Raw genomic sequence first — 19,204 nt, 5'->3', positions numbered from 1 at the left:
TAACACAAAAAACGAAATTAAAAAAATAAAAAAATTTGTCCTATTTCGTTGGACTACCAACGAAATAGGACAAAATTTTTTTTTTTTAATTTCGTTTTTTATATGAACCAAATTAAAAAAAAAAAATTAATGCTATTTCGTTGGACATATCACGAAATGCAAAAAAAAAAAAAAAAAAAAAATTTGATTTTCCTATTTCGTTTTTGTGTAAACGGAATAAAAAAAAAGAATTTAAAAAACGAAAAAAAAAAAAATTGTCCTATTTCGTGAAATGTCCAACGAAATAGGACAATTTTTTTTTTCTTAATTTCGTTTTTTATATGAACCAAATTAAAAAAAAAAAAAATTAATGCTATTTCGTTGGACATATCACGAAATGCAAAAAAAAAAATTTGATTTTCCTATTTCCTTTTTGTGTAAACGGAATAAAAAAAAAGAATTTAAAAAACGAAATAAAAAAAAAAATTTTGTCCTATTTCGTGAAATGTCCAACGAAATAGGACAAATTTTTTTTTTTTAATTTCGTTTTTTATATGAACCAAATTAAAAAAAAAAAATTTAATGCTATTTCGTTGGACATATCACGAAATGCAAAAAAAAAAAAAAAAAAAAAATTGATTGAAATAATTCGCCATGAACAAGTGGTAGTTGTGGGTATTTCGTTGGTTATCCAACGAAATACCCATTTTGGTGTTAAAAAAAAAAAACATACCATTTTTGTCTAATGGCTGCAAAAATAAGCCATTTTGGCTCCGGACTCCTGATTCACTAGTGAGAATGGGTAATTCATTAATTATTTTCTTCATGACGAAAGAGACAGCCTCTCAATACGGTCAGGAGTAAATTTAGTTCTCTATGCAGTTAAAAATAAATCTCTCAGCATTCTTTTCTTTCTTAGTTACATAATTTACAAAACACCTATTTATTTCATGTTGTTCGTCCACGTACTGGAACTACAAATTTCTTAGAGGTACAATAAAAGCACAATAATACATCCAGCGCAATGAAGAGATAAAAAGATATAACTAAAGATGAAAGTAAAACAAGAATAAATTTTACTTCATATTCCAAAAATAATACTACTTCATAAATTTCAAATGAGGAAAGGAGGAGGTGATAAAGCAAAATATCTTAACGCACTGACAAGATCGATAACCTTTCATTTAAACAAGTTTATTATACAGCTCCTTATCCAAATAATTTTTTGGCTTAATATGATTAACATCCAATTTTAAAATAAGTCGCATTTCCCTATTTTCTTCAACAGCAGTGAATGCCTGAATGGAGCTTCACCTTTGACTAAGCCAAAAAGCAGCTCTGCCAAATTGGACCTTATTGTTTTCACCCCAAAAGGTGGGCACAATACAGAAGCATCTTTTTTTTTTGGGTTCTTTTCCTTTCTTTTTCTTGCAGAAGAGAACTGTACAAACGAAAAAAAGGAAGTCCCCACCGTAGATTTTGTCAGTCACTTTTGTTTCTTTCTTTTTATGTTAAAACTTCATGTCTTCATCCCCAAAAGGGTTATCATAATAAGAGATAACCTATGCATTGTGAGTCTCGATTTTCAACACTAGGAAAAAGCAAGGTCAAATGCGAGGATATGATCTCTAATGCCTACTTACAATTTGAATAGCAGAATATCTTCTACAAATCTCCTGTTATTGACGGACCCCATATGTTATTTTTACCGATTTTCCGTAAAAAGAGACATAACTAAAATAACATTTGTAATGGAATACAAAACCAAATCTCCCATCATACGCCCTATACCTCAGCTAAGTTACACACAAGTTATTTCCATCACAGAGGGGAAATATAAGGCTACAGATATTGCAAGAAAGTTACCTTGCAAGTTAGCAAAATTTAACAAAAACATTGGATAACGATGCTCATGATTAATTTTTTTTTCCCCCTCAATGTAGCTTATTAACAGCTGATTAATGACCAATGAAGCTGCATTGACACCTAAAACCCCTTCTGCTAATTGGTACACGTAACCAAGAATAGCCTGAGCAGTTCATCTAAAGTTAATTCAGTGCATAGATCAGGAATGATATGTCTCGAAACAAGGCATAAACTATCCTTTTTCGGAAAAGCAGAAGCAACTCCCAGAATGATGGCAATTGATAAGTATTAATTGAAAGTGCTGTTGCCAATAGATGAGTACCGCAACTAATTTTGGAACATCTTGGCAAATGCTTTTTTCTCCTTGTCACGTCTATCAGCAATCTATCAAAAAGAAAAGAAAATAAGTAGACAAATATGCTCTGACCGCTCGGGAAAGAACTAATTTTGGTATGTGTTTAACAACATCTGGGTCTTCATGCCATGTACTAACCTTCTTTTTAGCAGCAGCAAGTTGGTTTTTAATTCCTCCTGAAAAAATTCATGTCCAAGTAAGTGACACTACAGCAAAAATGGATACAAGTACAATAGACACTGCTATCCATCCAGCTATCACTACTGTTCTCATGCAGCTAGTCACGCCACTGATAGTATAATTAAGCAATTATTATGATATTACAACATAAGCGTCCTTGCATCGACCTACGTAAGGGTATTAACATAACAGTTTAATTCTAGTTTGGTGATAAAAAACATGTCAGAAACCTTTAAAGGCAAAACAGCTTAACAAATTAACCAGAAAATGAATACAAAACAAACTATAGAAAGATCACTAACCATCATTTGGCTCCAGCTCCAATGCTTTCTTGAAGCTTTCAACTGCAGCATCTATGTCATTAAGAGCCACATGTGCCTGATTGGTCAAGACAGACAGGTGTTATTATTGAACACAGGAGCCATTTCAAGGAGTAATAGAAGACGGATGTGAGTAAACATGGGTGAACAACCGCTGCAGCCATAATGACATATAAAATCTAAAAATCAGCTACTATATCTGCAATTAAACAGAAAACGCGTACAGCTTAATATTACGCATACCCCCCCCCCCCCCCCCCGCACAAACACACAAAAACACAACCATCAACGAACAAATATATCCAAAGCAGCGCTCAGATTGTCAACAAGCATTATAACGTAATGTCTCAAATAAGCATCAGGAACCCAAGGAAATTAATCCTTTTACCCATGTCAACTGAAATTCAGAAGTAAATTACGTTTTATTGTTCCTTTTACCAGTTCAATTTTTTGCTGAAAGACACATAGCTGCACTTTCTGAACCTTTTGAGAGAGAAAATTGCAATAACAGCTGCCAACAGTGTTACTTACAGGTTTAACCAAATAATGAACATCCCAATCAGATACACCACTCTACTAAGTTATAGAACTATCAGTTGGAACACAGATCACCGACAAATACCATGAAGCGCAACTTTGCTTTTATCAAGAAATAGCAGAATTCACTCAGAGTTAAATTGTAAAGCTGTTAGGTATACCGATAAATATATATATATATATATATTACTTTCGTACTTGAGTAGTACCAAGTGTTTGACTCAGCACTTTTAAGAAAAGGTTGCGATATAATTTATGTCTATTGTTCCAAAACCCAAATTAACAAGCTGGTTATTGGATAGTTATGATGATCAAAGCTGCTGCAGAAACAAAAAGCCCTTGATAGAAACCAACCTGCCCCTGACGAAATAGAGCTTTTGCGTTGTTTTCTCCGTCCCGCATTGCAAAATCAGCATCTAAGAGTGCTCCCTTCAGATCTCCTAGTTTTAGTTTAGAAGCCTGGTTGTACATAACAGATATCGATTATTTGGTTTGGTTGGTTAATACTTAATAGGCAAACTAATAGGAAGTTAGAAAGCATGACAACTGGAGTTATGAAGGCAAGTGTTGAACTCAAGATATGTGATAACATTAGAAATATGTGGTTTCAAGCAAAGACAAATGTGCAATCAGCAATGAAACAATTATAAGAGCCTGTTTGGATGGGCTTAAAAAAAGCAACTTATAAGCTGTTTTCAGCTTATAAGCTGCTTTAGATAAGTAAAGCCAAACAAACCCAATTAATTTTTTGGGCTTATTTTAAGCACAAAATGGCTTTAAGCTGGCCAGCCAAACACTCAAAAAGCTGAAAACAGCTTATAGGCAACTTATAAGCCAATCCAAACGGGCTCTAAGACATAAAAACAAAATGGGACCTAGATAAAGAGGAAAGCGCTATTAAAAAGAAATAATACATTTATCTCAATAATAGACTTCAATGCTGTTTAGTACCTCTACTATCCTGAAATGATCCAGATGTAGTAAAAACCTATTACCACCGTTTGTAACAAAAAGCAGAGTAGGTGGAAACAAGAAGGCAAACCCTATGAAGACTATTGCCTGTAATGTAAATTCAATAGTACAACAAACTAAAAGCAGTAGAAAGGAGACTTACAGAACTGTTGGTAAATATCTGTGATTTCATCTTTCTCAAATATGCGCTCCTATCTGCAAGAGAAATAAACACATAATAGCAGCGTTATATTAGTCATGTGAGAACATCTTTAACAGAAAAATCCATATTCTAGCTATTTATGTTAGTACAAACAGTCATATATTACAGAGTCATTTATGTTACGAAAGACTTTACAATTCCTACCTTCATCTATCCCTTCTTTCTCCCAGCAGATATCCAAATAGCGCAAAGCTTTTCGATATTTCCTAAGAGCCATCTTGTAATCTTGTTTCTACGGAAAGAACCATACATTAGAAAGATAGCTAAAAGAGATATAGTCAAATGAGAAAAAGAAGCAAGGGGATGCAACAGTTAATCACACTGAGGTTGTTTTAAACTTAATACCTTAAAATTTTCATTACCAAATGCCTTAATAGACTCTAACGCGGTGACCCACCAAGAGATATCATCAGAATTGTTGTCAAGATCAGCAGGCCAATCAGGATATAGATCTCCATCTTTGAAAAAATTTGTAATACCATCATCAGCCCCCTCAGGAATTTCTCCGCAATCCGCAATACTGACATCTACTGTTGGGCAATCATTTTCACCAGTAGTCACATGTTCCATAGAACGAACCACCCCCATTCCTTTGATTACTTTTGCAAAAACCACATGTTTTCCATCTAGATGGGAAGTTCGAGTAGTTGTGATGAAAAACTGAGATCCATTAGTGTTAGGTCCAGAATTAGCCATAGATAACATTCCCTTTCTTTCATGCTTCAATTCAAAATTTTCATCTTCAAATTTAAGCCCATAGATGGATTCTCCCCCAGTACCATCGCCAGCAGAAATATCACCACCTTGCACCATGAAGCTCTTAATCACACGATGAAAACGAACTCCCTGCAATGGATGCACAGCCGCCTTAGGGTCCAATTAAAGAACATTGTATTGCTCAGCAACAGAAGAGCACTATTTTATTTTATTTTTCAAGAAATCAGCTAAATCAGGATTGCAAAGTGTTAATCACAAACAATAAAATAGTGAAATCATTCATCTAAAAGTATCCTCTCAACATACTCAAAGATAAGGAGAAAAGAGCAGTTGCCAGAGACAAACTCTCACATCCTACACCAAGCCTCTTTGACTATATACAAGCAATCAGTAGCATATCTAAATCCACCATGACTATCTAGTTCATAGTCAATGTACTTGAACAAGTGATCTTCTTGAAGGAATCAAGTGAATTTGATAATGTCCTGTTGACTAACCCTACAGAGCAATTAGAAGACGGTTCTGGGAGAAACCAGCAATAAATACAAATCAAATAATATCTCATCCTTTTCTAGCAGGGAATTGTATCCGCAATCAAAGAGATTCTCATCCATCCCCAGCAAATATTCTTATGTTTTTTTTTTTCAGAAAAAAACGTTCTCGTCCTTTTCTAGCTGGGAAGTAAATATTAATAGTCAGACAAAATCTGATTCTTTTATAGAAGGGAAGCAAATAATTGAATACACTTCCGCTGCGATTTTATTTGAAACGAAAATGACTAACTTTACTAGGAATGAAAAAGAAAATCCAATTCGTAAGCAGGGGCGAATTTGTGTAGCACGTGAACCCATGGTCTCTCCGTAAAACTAGGTATTTATGTATATATTTTCTAAAATTGGTATAATATTATTTGTTGGCACACATGCTACAAAAAAGGCTTAATGGTGCACTAGGTTTAAGGTTGAGTGATTTACCTAGAGGACTAGGGATCAATTCCCACTTACTACATTTTCTCCCTTTTTTTTTTAGTGGTGAACTCATGTTCTAGAAATCCTAGATTCGCCTCTGTTCGTAAGGACTATCAGGAAACCAAAAAACAAGTGATATTAAGATCTAAAATGGACAATAATGTTAGAGAACCTAGTCGCAACGTTAGAATGAATGACAATTAAATTTATCAAGATTGAGCATCGATCTCAAAAGTACAGAATAACTGGCAATCTGCTTGGAGGAGCAAATGTAGGAATCTAAAATGTGAGTAAAAAAGATTTAACTTTTCTATAGGAGAATTACCCAACAGTACTAACCAGTGACAGAAAAGAAATTGAGTCACAATTTCTTATTCTATTCAGCAACTTTATAACTTTTCTGAACAATACATAAGCTTTACACAAATACATAACCTAAAAATTCAGTCCTTATAGAATATATATATATATATATATACACTTCTGACAAGCAAAGAAGGACTGATCCAAAAATATCACATGAACTAGAAGCCATCATAGCTGCAGAATTTCAAATGGTTACATCCAATTTCATTTTTAACAATAATCATCAACACCAAAGAATCTTGAAAAGGTTCGCCGACAATTTCTCAATCTATTCAACAGTTTTACATCCTTTCAGATCAAGAAACAACCTTTACATAGTCTAAATACTTCTTACAACCAAAACAAGACAGACCCAACAAAGTCTCATGAATTAAAAAGTTGTTATTAGTGCTAATATTTAATTTCATATCCATTATTGACCCAAGAAACCAAGAATCAAGAAAACGAGGGGGGGGGAGGAAGTAGCACCTTGTAATGAAGGGGAACACCAGTATTAGGACCAATACCCTTTTCACCAGTACAAAGAGCCCTAAAATTCTCAGCAGTTTTAGGTACAATATCATTGTAAAGTTCCACAACTATCCTTCCTTCAAGTTCTCCTCCTATGCTTATGTCCAAATAACACCTTGTCCTTGTCATTCTTCCTCTGTTGTGTTTGGTTTATATAAAAACAGACAAAGCAATTGTGAGAAGATGAAAAAACCCTAGTTATGGAGAGTTGTACTGTTTTAGTAGTGCCCGCGGCTATATTCTTGGAACGAGTCGTCAGTATTCAAAAACGTCAACCTCAACTGTCTTCTCCTTCTCCTCTTCCCATTGAAAAGTAGTAACATAACATAAATAAAGCCAAAAAGAAATAAAGAGAGGGCGTGTGACTTTCCATGAAATTAAAAATAAATAAAAAATGTGTATTGGAAAAAACGTCACTTCCCTCCTTATAAATTTTGTTTGGGGCAAAAAATTTTCTTTAAAGCATTCTTGTCGTTGTCTCAATTTATGTGACGCTATTTGACTCACACGGAATTTAAAAAAGAAAGAAAGAATTTTAAAATTTATGATTCAAAGCAAGTTTTAGATACGTGTGTGGCTGTAGATCACTTCACTGATGGTAAAAACAGAATTTTAAGTTAAAATGTTTCTAAATATACAAAGATGACATTCTTTTTTGAACAGATTAAAAAGAAATGTGTGTCACGTAAATTAGGACAGAGTGAGTGTATTTTTGCCATATACTAAGGGACATCTTGGCTTAAGGGACTAGATGAGTAACCTCAGTATAAGTTTTGAAATTAAATTTATTACGTATTTAATTGAATGTATTAGATAAAATTAACATTATTTTTATATTGAAATTTTTGGTATACTTTATCTCGTATAGAAGGTGGAATTGATTATACGTGCTCTCAGAATATCTTGCTTTTGAACTAAGCAACCTAAAAGTATTATAATTAGGGGCGAATGTATATCTTATACAAGTTCATCCAAACCCAATAGCTTTAGCTATATCATGCTATATGTGTTAAACAATTAACTAAATTAGTAGAAATGCATTAATAGATTTTGAACCGAATAATCAAATCAATTATGATAAAAATTTCAAGTCTAATCATAAATTTCAAATATTGAATCTGCATCTGACCCTAGTAACATACGGTCTTCAAATGCTTTATCATGTTAGTTATGGTTCTTAGGTTATGTTATTAAAGATAAAATAGGGAATTTTTTCTTAAAGATTTTATTAAGCTGATTAAAAATGAAGGAATATCTTATAATTAAAATAATAAGTACAGTTTGGTGATTACAACTCTATCTTATCGTCTTGAGAAAAAAGAATCAAATTAAAATAATAAGTACAGTTTGATGATTACAACTCTATCTTATCGTCTTGAGAAAAAAAATTAAAAGGTCGTTAAGATCTTAGAGCTCATCAAATTTATTTTTAAGCATTTTTCAGCAATCTAGATATTTATCTTAAGCATTGTCAGGTTTAAGAAAAAAGAGGAATCTAATCCGAGTTTCAAGAGAGTACTACTCCACAAAATTGGAAATTTGGTAACATGGGATGCCGTTTTTTCCTCTTATATATATATATATATATATAAAACTCCCGTTCAACTAATCTGTCTTCCTTTATCCATTTTTTGCTTTTGCCACAAATTCTACGTCCAACTCTTATTACACGGATAAATACAAATAATAGACTTCATGATCTGAACTAGGGTCGCCTGATGATATAAGGAAATTATATTTAGTTTTTAAATCACAAGTTCAAAAGAAATTATATGTATAATTAATTTTTTATTAATTATATGGTAATCGTAAGTCATATATGTGTTTAGAGTTAAGAAACAGGGACAATAGCCAGGGGTGGAGCCACCTTGGCTTCAGGGGCGACACCTCTTCGCCGGAAAATTACATTGTATATATAGGTGAAATTTTAGTTTTATAGGTATGTATATATACTAGTGTTGACACCCTTTAACACAAGCTAAAGGCTTAGTGTAGCGGTTAAGGACTTTCAAAAAGTCTCTAAGATCATGGGTTCAAATCTAGGTTATGACATTTTTACATTTTTTGACACCCCTTAATATGAATTTTGGCTCCGCCACTGACAATAGCATTTTAGTCCCTAAGTTATTGCTATGTTGTGGTTTTGGCCCTTATGATATTTGATTTAAATATTTAACTTTTAATTAACAAAAATATGTGTTTTAATCCCATTGTGTTACAACCCTATTATAATATTTTCAAAACTTATTATCCAAGCATTTTAGTCCCTAAGTTATTGCTATGTTGTGGTTTTGGCCCTTATGATATTTGATTTAAATATTTAACTTTTAATTAACAAAAATATGTGTTTTAATCCCATTGTGTTACAACCCTATTATAATATTTTCAAAACTTATTATCCAATACTCAAAATACCCCTCAACGTTTAACCAAAATCCCAACTACACACCTAACCTTTGCGTTGGTCCTATTACCCCCCCGACAATTTTTTTCGCATTAAAATGCCTTTTTTCTTGGATGCGACAAGCCGCTATGACAACCCCCAATTATTAACAGGAGCTTGTCCACATACGCCTGGCCCACGTGCCACATCTTTAATTTCCTCCCATTTTTTTTATTAATTTCCCCCTTCCTCCATGCATCTACTCTTCTTCAACAAAAAAAAAAAAAAATCTCTCAATTTTCCATACTCCATTTTTAGTATGAGGATCCGAAAACCCATACCCAGTTCTCCTCCATCTTCATCAACATCATTATCATCATCATCATCATCTTCATTAGGAGTTGAAAAAAAAAATCACACCAACTTCCTCAAATCTGATCCAAACAAACCCAAATGTGAAAGGAAGCTTCTTAACACCAAGTAGAACAAAGTTCATCCATTAATTTGATCAAACAATCAAGAATTTAAAGAAACCCACTTGGTGTTCTTCATAACTTTCTCCAAATTCCTAGCAATGGAGTTTAATTTTCTCCCCAAATCAATTCAAAGAATTAGTGCTTAAACAACTCCAACCAAGCAACTAGCAGCAACTCTAAACAAGCAACTTCCAATCAGATTTTCTTTAACAAGATTAGATTTTCAACCTTATTTTTTTTTTCCAGATTTTTCATTTTTTTTCTTCATTTTTTTTTAATTTGATTTGGGAAAACAGTGATTATAAGAATAATCACTATCCTAGCTCTAAATTTATCTATGTGGCAGTCCAGTTGGCAATGGAGTGTACAAATCAGATTTTCTTTAAATTTATCTATGTGGCAGTCCCGTTGGCATTTAACGCGTCACTGAGCGGTGTAGTCACGCTCTTGTCCACATCAAGAAAAAGGGGCATTTTAATACTGAAAAAAATTGTCCAGGAGGGTAATAAGACCAACACAAAGGTTAGGTGTGTAGTTGGGATTTTAGTCAAACGTTGGAGGGTATTTTGAGTATTTACTCCTCAAATATTGGGTAATAGTAGTATAAACTTAACATTATACACAGACAATTAAGTAGTGTAGTGGCTAATAATTTGGTAGATTTTGAAGAGTCGCAAGCCGGAGGATTATAATCGTACCGCTTCAATTAACCAAAGGTTCAATGCACAACTAGATATTGTACTAACCAAAATAAAATCAGCCAATTATTTAGGGGCCAAAAGTGCTATGCAAGTGCTTTCAACGGCAATACTGTTTTTACTAACATTTGTCTATAACGTTTGTGATTAATGTTGTTGTCAACTAGTAACATCGATCAACGAAACAAGTGAGAGTTGAGACAGCCAGGATTTGTAAATTAAAGGAGTCATAAAGTTTTCTAGTAAGCAATTAGGATTAGGTAGCAATACAATAGCCTATCGTCGTTTATTATTATTATTATTATTATTATGATTATTATTATCTAGATTTTCCAGTGCAGGTACCACAAACATTATTTTAGCTACTAAAGAAGACTACATTATTGTTATTAATTGACAAAAAGATGGATAATGTTACAAACCGACAATTTAAAATGAAAAAATTGGCGCCGCCTAACTTATGGCTAAATTACAAAAACAATGCTGACATGACCCTCTTCCCAACATTTTTTTCTTTTTCTTTGTCTGGACTCTGGACTAATAACATTGCTAATCGGATATGATGCTCCCCCAAAGAAACATTCTAGATATTATATTATAATTATAATAATAACTATATATAAGAGAGAATGGAGAGTTTTTTGTAGTCCTCACAAGGCTATAATTGTCATTTACTAGAGTTGAATATGAATTTCAAGATTTTTATGCTTCCACGTGGCTGCAATAGTTACATTTGCCTTGGATATCCCCACTTTTGCCCTCATTAATTTCTTAAGACCACCCTCACTTGGACCTTCGCAGTTGGTGCATTCTTTGACTTTTTGTAATCTCTTGTTGGTCTTTATTAGGTTAATTGTTAGTATATTATTTGTCCTTGTGTCACATTTAAACATGTATATTATATTTGCTTACATCTGTTCTAAAATTAGTTTTAGGTATAGTTTTAAAAAGAATTATTTTATGTATTTGAATTTTTACTCCCGTCCTAATTTATATGACACCGTTGAAATTCTAAAATTCAAACTTCTAAATGTTGAATGTGAATCCGGATATAGAAGATTTAAGTTTTTTGAAATAAAATTTATATATTTGAAAACTCCATAAAAAGTACTATAAATCATAATAATTAATAACTTAAAATATTTAAAAGGCAGATAAAGAAACTTCGGTCAAAGAAAAACTTATGGACTCTCGAAATTTCAATTATGGAACATAAATTGGGACGGATGGAATATTTATTACTATTCTTATAAAATATTAAGTAATCCCTTTAAATATTGCACATGATAAATCTGTCGAATTCTTATATGATGAGCTTGCTATTAGTAATGACTTTAGGATAGCTAATTAGATTAGTGAATGTAGTTTTGTGTTGTTTATTGATTTCAGTTTAAAGACGGTATTTGTATTTAATTTTCTTCTCAAAATGTCTAGGAAAAAGAATGAACAAACAATCTTGGTTCTGAGCTTTAGAATTAGTTGAGAGATAATTTCAATAGAAGTAAAAATACCCAACGATAAAAGAAAATAAAGAAGAAGATTTATAAACAAAATGATCTTCATCAGTAGACTCCTACTTAGCGCGGTATTGTTTCAATTATGTAAGCATTCCTCGAATACCAAAATATCGTTTTGTGGTAATTTGGTTAGTCATACCAATTTAATTCAGGAAAAAATGATTGAAATTAATCTAAAATATAGTAAAGCTTAGTCTAATTATTGAAGATTATATTATCAAAAACTCTGTAAAACAAAAAGAATTTTTTTATATCCTACATTTGCATTTGTTTTGAAATAAAATTAAAAAAATCTAAAATAAGAAAAAATTATTTTTAATTGCAATTACTTTTGTATGATGAAGTTTTAGGAATTTGTAGAAAACTGCTCTTTCAATAACTTAATGCCATAAAGAATGGACCAAAAAATAATTGATAATTTAATTTTTAATGTTGCTTTGGGCCCAGGCTTAGCACGGGCCAAATCATACTAGTAAATATATAAAATAGTACGTAAACATGATCACTCTCGTCATTTTATTTTGTTGTGATGCTATTTTTATAAAAGCATTTTGTAAAAAACAGTGAAACCCTTTGAAATCAAATAGATGGAGAAAAAGTCACACTATTTTTATTTCCTTTCGTGACCTTGCAATCCATTATCATTTCGCAAGTGACCATCACATATATGACTTAGAAAGAAATTAACGCGTGGATAAAAAGGGACGAGTATAATAATATCTTGATATTTGATTGCAAGTGACTAAGTGAGAATGAAAAATAATATTTGAATTTAAAGAGGAAACAAAATATTTATTGTGTTGTTTGAACATAGATTTTCACCTGAAAAAAAAAAATGTGGAAAAATTTGTAAGAGAAACTCATTGCTTTACTTAAGCATCAAACTCAGTCTTTCATCAATATTGCAAGTATTTACCGGGAGTAATGCTTATGGCAATGGTTGGGTCAATCAAAGAGTGGTCAACTCAATACCTTTATTGAAGTTTTTTGCTGCATATATCAAAAAATATACTGTATATATAGGTCAATATTTACTTTTTATACATGATCATATACGTTGAACCACTCATGTTATTATTTTTTTACATTTTGGGTTTTCTCATTCTGTACATCTGGCTTATGTTCTTCATATAGCATTCAGACTAAGTGACTCTACGAAATTACAGCGATACTTTGACATATTATGGGTAACATATATAAATCTTTAAACATTTTCGATAAAATTTATGACTTCACCATTGACTAATGACCAAATTAAGTAATAAATGAGTGCATGTAGAAATTCTGAGCTTTAATATTTACAAACACTAATATTATTTGCGCCAAAAGAAAGTAATTTTTTCCAATAAATTGACAATAGAGAGCACAGTAGCAGACACCTTATGGTGTGTAGATCTGTAGATGAGTATGACTTTTGTGATAGCGTATGATATGGAAACATTTTGTACTGTTTCGTTGCTGTAGATCTTGATTGGCTTTGTTTAGTCTTAGTCAATAAATAGATGTTGGACCAAAGGAAAGCTATTTAGATTTTAGTGGTTATTGAAGTTGTTGATTTTTATATGTCACTGGTTCTTTGTATCTACACAAATATGTTGACAAGGAAATGTCACTACTGATCCACAAAAAGTTGGTTTTGATAGTAATTGAAGAAGAACTTTGCAAATTTCCCTTGTATTTCATTGAATAAACTGTACATCTATTTATACAACTCTAACCTAGGGACTAAGGCTGCAAATGTAATGAAAGTAAACTTCTAACAAACTTACAGCTATGATAAAGATAGTTTTGTATTTTGTACCCCTATACATTCTAGAAAGAATTCTACATAGGATCCTTTATTTGTATATCTGCATATTCTTCATCTGTATATTGCTTGTATATGTCACTCTTGCATCTTCGGCCTTGGACCAATTCTGTGCATAACTCATTCAACTTGGGCCCAAATATTTCACTGCTCTACCCGGCCCATTTTCCTTTAGTCTTGATATTTGATGATAAAGTCTTTGTTCCGACACAATCGAAGTTTTGTCAGTTGTCTTGTTCTTTTTTCCTTTCTTCACATATTCCTCTTGTTTCTTCATTGTTATTCTCAAAATGTGAGGGATTCATATCATCCCCCCTCAAATTGAACGGTAACGACGAAACCCCCAATTTGTTCAACAAACCCCGATGAGAAGCTCCAGGGAGAGGTTTTGTAAATAGATCGGCCAGTTGAAGTTGTGAAGGAAGGAAGGAAAGTGAAATTAAGCCGGATTGAAGTTATTGACGCACAGAATGGCAGTCAAGCTCGACATGCTTGGTTCTCTCGTGAAATACGGGGTTCCAAGCGATGTGGATGGCAGCTTGGCTGTCGGAATGTATGGGTACTGGGAGATGTGGTGAAATTGATAAATCTTAAAGAAGACGAACAAGCCAGGTGAGTTCAGCTATGACACGTCTCATTGATCTATACTCTGCTTCAGCAGAGGAGAGGGATATGGAGGCTTGTTTCTTCGATTTCCAAGAAATAGGAGCACCCCCGAGTGTGATGAAAAATCCTGAAACTGATTTACGCGAATCCGGGCAAGAAGCCCAATCCACATCACAATAAGCAACCAAAGAGAAAGAAGGAGTGGAGGAGAGAAAAATTCCCTGGCCTGGGTCTAAAGAAAGGTACTTGACAACTTTAAGAGCTACAGAAAAACATGGATGGATTCTGCATAAATTGGCTTAGTTTCAACATAACAAAGGCAAGGTCTGGTCTAGTATGGGTAAGATAATTTAACTTACCAACTAAGTGTCTGTATAGTGTAGGATTGGGCAAGATATTGGCATCATCTGAATGTAATTTATGTGCAGGATCCAGAGGAGAAGAAACTGTAGGCAAATGAGAGCAGTCAAACTCTTGTAACAAGTCCAAGGTAACCTTCCTTTGACTCACAATATATCCATGCTGCTCTTTTAAGATTTCCATTCCCAAAAAATAATGAATCTCTCCTAAATCCTTAACTCGGAATTCTGAATTGAGAAACAGTTTAAGTTGAATAGTCTCTTACACATCATTGCCTGTTATGAGTATGTCATCTACATATACTGCTAGAATAAATATAAGATCACCTGTTTGCTTGTAAAAGATGGAATAATCATTTAGAGAAGCTGAATACCCTTTAAAACTGAGCGCCCCTGCAAGCCTAGAATACCACTGTCTGGAAGCTTGTTTAAGCCCATATAGAGATTTCTTGAGTAAACACACATGATTAGGGGTAGGAGGAGATAAACCAGGAGGAAATTTCATGTATACCTCCTCTTGTAAATCCCCATGTAAAAAAGCATTACTAACATCCAATTGAGACACTTGCCAACCTTTCTTAACTGCCACACTAAGTAAACACCTGATTGTGGTCATCTTGACCACAGGAGAAAAAGTCTCAGTATAATCAATCCCTTCTCTTTGAATATCCCCCCTGACCACCAACCTTGCTTTCAATCTTTCAATGCTCCCATATGAATTATGCTTAACCTTGTAAACCTATTTGCAAGGTAAAGCCTTTTTGTCCTTAGGTAATTCTACCATAGTCCATGTATGATTAAGAAGAAGTGCCTCTATTTCAGTGTCCATGGCTTGTTGCCATCTAGGGTGATTGGAAGCTTGTGAGAAACTGGTTGGTTCAGATAAAATGGATAAAGAATGTAGAATATTCTGATTGTTGGTAGAAAGAGCATTGAAGGACTAAATGATAGGTTCAGTAGGTGTAGAAAAACAAGAAAGGTTGAGATCAGTAAGATATATATTGTTGCAAATGTAGTCATCTAGTTATGTGGGTCTCTAAGACTGTCTTGTACTTTGTCTGGTTGGAACAGAAGGAGATGGATGATTAGAAGCATTAGGAGAAACAGATAATATAGGTAAAGAACAGGAAGGTGTAGAGGTTGAAAGGGAATGAGAATATGATTGAGTAGCATTAATAGAGGTTGAAGGGGAATGAGAATGTGATTGAGTAGGATTAAGATCAGTAGGAAAATCAGTCACATCTGCCATATGATTAGGAAGTGGAATTAAAGGTTGGGGAGAAACGTGAATAGTAGAAAAGGGAAAGGTGTTTTCCTGAAAATGAACATCTCTAGATATGAAAATTCTCTTAGATTCCAAATCCATTAGTTTAAAACCTTTTTGCTCTTGAGGATACCCTACAAATACACAAGGTTTAGACCTATCATCAAACTTGCTTCTGCCTTGTCTCAAAGCGGAAGCATAACATAGACAACCAAAGGATTTGAGTGTGTCATAATTTGGTTTTCTTCCAATAAGAACCTGATAAGGACTCTTTCCCTTAAGAACTTTTGTTGGTAATCTATTGATTATGTGTGTAGTAGTTAAAATACATTCTCCCCAGAAAGAAATAGGAAGATAAGATTGGATAAATAAAGCCCTAGCCAGTTCCAACAGATGCCTATGCTTCCTCTCAACTACCCCATTTTGTTGAGGGGTAGCAGTGCAACTCCTTTGATGCACAATGCCTTGATCAGTTAGAAAAGCTGCCTCCTGTGATACCCTTCCCAATTCAAATGCATTATCTGATCTAATTTCCTTAACATCCACCTCAAACTGTTTCTTAACCATCTTGAGAAATGATTTTGAAACAGGAAAAACATTGCATTTAGTTGTTAGCAAGAAGGTCCATGTACCCCTTCTATAATCATCTACAATATTAAGGAAATATTTATATCCATTGTGAGTAGCATGTTTATATGGACCCCAAGTGTCTATATGAATAAGTTCAAAGAGTCTTTTAGAGTTGATTTGACTGAGTGGGAAAGGTTTTCTTGTTTGTCTAGCTCTAGGGCATATGTCACACACACATTCAAAATCTGAAGGAAAAGAGATGAAACTAAATTTCTTCATTACTGAAAAGGGCAAATGCCCAAACCTTACATGCCAAAGCTTTACATTTGAAATAGCTGAGGCAGAAACTGGAAATTGACAAATACTTCCTACATGATTGGAATTACTTCCTTCTTGTAAATTAAGGACATCTTGACTAGATGGATTTTTATAAATAGAAACTCTAGGTTGTAGAAGAGATAAAGTCCATCTTGAACCTCACCAAAAACTTCTACCCTCTTCCAGGAAAGGTCCTGCAATAGACACTTAGAAGCTGTGAAAAAGATATGACAATGTAGTTGAACACATAATCTATTGACTGAAATCAGATTGTATTTAAAATCAGAGACAAGAAGCACATTCTTAAGAACAAGATTGGGCTGAATAGGTATATTTCCTATGTGTGTGACAATTAGTTTAAAAGAATTAGGGAGAATGATGTTGATAGGAGTAGGAAGAGCAGTTAAAGAAGAAAAAGTTGATGAATTAGAACACATGTGTTCTGATGCACCTGAGTCTATAATCCAAGTTCTAGAGTTATAAATAGATAAACAAGTTCCTGAATATTTAAGAACTGTATCAGCTATGGCATTAGCATTTATCTCTGAATGAGAGGCCCCTGCTTGCCCCATTTGCATCTGCTGCTTAAATATGTTTGCAATTTCAATGGACTGTTCTTTGCTAAAAACCTGATTGCAGTTGTTGGCTTCATTATTTCCTGCATATTCACTTTGATTGACCTCATTTCCTGTTACTGCATTAGCTTGCACTGGCCCTTGATACTCTTTTGAGTTAGTGAATTCAAAATTCTGAGGAAATCCAATGATCCTGTAGCAATCACCTTCAACATGCCCCACTTTTAAACAATTTGTGCAACTCACATTTGGATTGTACTTAGATCTCTTGCCCTTGAACTTCCTTGGTCCATTTTCTAACCTCTGAAAATATCCTCCAGGTTTTTTGAAACTGGTTTGTGTTTCTGTAGGTCTAATTCATCTGGTTTGTGTTTCTGTAGGGCCGATTCATAGGTCTTTGAATGTTTTCCCCTTTGTTTGCCACTATAAATTATGCTGAATCAGTGAGAATCTAAGTATTGGCATAAATTTCTCTCTGATTTTCATCTTGCAAAAGGAGGGAATAAGCATAATCCATCTCAGGAAAAGGATTCATCATCACGATGTTTCCTCTTGCCTGAGCATAGACATCATTAAGACCCATCAAAAATTGAATTAATCTCTGATCCTTAAATGATTTTGACAACTTCCTCTTTCCATCACATGTGCAGTTGCAAGTGCATACTATATCCGAGTTTAGAGAATCCAAATCATCCCATATTCTCTTGATCTTTGTGAAGTAACTTGAGACATCAGTAGAACCTTGAACTAATAAGCTCAGTTCCTTCTGCAGGTGGAAAAGTTTTGCTCCATTTGACTTTCCAAACCTATGTTCAAGACTATCCCAGAGTCCTTTGGCAGTCTTTGAAAAAATGACACTGTCTTTAATCTCTTTGGACAAGGAATTCAACAACCAGGCAGTCACCATGTCATTACAACAATTCCACTGCTCATAATCAGCAGAGTTTTCATCTGGTGCTTTGTAATGACCATTGATAAAGCCCATTTTCTTCTTTGCTGAAAGAGAGATCATCACAGATCTTCTCCATGATGGGTATCCTTTTCCTTAATAAATGGTGCTAACAAGATTCATCCCAGGTGTATCTGAGGGATGAAGGTGATAGGGGCTGTTTGTTTCCACTGAAACAACATTTCCAGTCTATGTTGCTGAGGTGTTTTCAGTATTACCACGGGTGAATGATCAAGGCAAGGGGTTGATTTTGATTTTGATTTTGATGCTGAAAAGGGATCTGGATCGAGCTCACTGCTCTGATATCATGATAGAAATTGAAGAAGAACTTTGCAAATTTCCCTTGTAGTTCATTGAATAAACTGTACATCTATTTATACAACTCTAACCTAGGGACTAAGGCTGCAAATGTAATTAAAGTAAACTTCTAACAAACTTACACCTATGATAAAGATAGTTTTGTATTTTGTACATTGTATTTTGTACACCTATACATTTTAGAAAGAATTATACATAGGATCATTTATTTGTATATCTGCATATTCTTCATCTGTATATTGCTTGTATATGTCACTCTTGCATCTTCGGCCTTGGACCAATTTCCGTGCATAACTCATTCAACTTGGGCCCAAATATTTCACTGCTTCTACCCGGCCCATTTTCCTTTAGTCTTGATATTTGATGATAAAGTCTTTGTTCCGACACAATCG

General features: G+C 33.7%; 2 protein-coding genes across 3 annotated transcripts; both read right to left on the bottom strand.

Moving 5' to 3' along the window:
- Positions 1 to 1,750: 1,750 nt before the first annotated feature.
- On the bottom strand, positions 1,751 to 7,322 carry LOC132064911 (peptidyl-prolyl cis-trans isomerase CYP40). Of its 2 annotated transcripts, XM_059458083.1 has the most exons (8): positions 6,931 to 7,319; positions 4,757 to 5,257; positions 4,556 to 4,643; positions 4,352 to 4,404; positions 3,592 to 3,696; positions 2,683 to 2,758; positions 2,339 to 2,376; positions 1,751 to 2,229 (listed from the first exon to the last, which is right to left on the bottom strand). In XM_059458083.1, the coding sequence occupies exons 1-8, from the start codon at positions 7,099 to 7,101 to the stop codon at positions 2,173 to 2,175; spliced, it is 1,089 nt and encodes a 362-aa protein (XP_059314066.1). In that variant the 5' UTR covers positions 7,102 to 7,319; the 3' UTR covers positions 1,751 to 2,172. The 2 variants fall into 2 exon arrangements, with proteins under 2 accessions (XP_059314066.1, XP_059314067.1); XM_059458084.1 differs by lacking the exons at positions 1,751 to 2,229; positions 2,339 to 2,376 and adding an exon at positions 2,396 to 2,547 and having other exon boundaries at positions 6,931 to 7,322.
- Positions 7,323 to 17,996: 10,674 nt separating this feature from the next.
- LOC132062199 (uncharacterized) lies at positions 17,997 to 18,530 on the bottom strand. The gene has a single exon (XM_059454819.1). The coding sequence runs from the start codon at positions 18,528 to 18,530 to the stop codon at positions 17,997 to 17,999; it is 534 nt and encodes a 177-aa protein (XP_059310802.1).
- Positions 18,531 to 19,204: the final 674 nt, after the last annotated feature.

The sequence above is a fragment of the Lycium ferocissimum genome, chromosome 7, assembly GCF_029784015.1.
Source record: "Lycium ferocissimum isolate CSIRO_LF1 chromosome 7, AGI_CSIRO_Lferr_CH_V1, whole genome shotgun sequence".
Classification (NCBI taxonomy): domain Eukaryota; kingdom Viridiplantae; phylum Streptophyta; class Magnoliopsida; order Solanales; family Solanaceae; genus Lycium; species Lycium ferocissimum.
This window is presented reverse-complemented; position numbering and strand designations above follow the sequence as displayed.

Bases quoted from the DNA above. Each gene is read 5' to 3' on its own strand.
- LOC132062199 (XM_059454819.1), bottom strand. From the start codon at position 18,530: ATGGGCTTTATCAATGGTCATTACAAAGCACCAGATGAAAACTCTGCT.
- LOC132064911 (XM_059458083.1), bottom strand. From the start codon at position 7,101: ATGACAAGGACAAGGTGTTATTTGGACATAAGCATAGGAGGAGAACTT. The intron at 5,258-6,930 runs GTGCTACTTCCT...CATCCATTGCAG, and splicing joins GTGTTCCCCTTCATTACAAG to GGAGTTCGTTTTCATCGTGT. The intron at 2,230-2,338 runs GTTAGTACATGG...TCTTTTTGATAG, and splicing joins TTGCTGCTGCTAAAAAGAAG to ATTGCTGATAGACGTGACAA.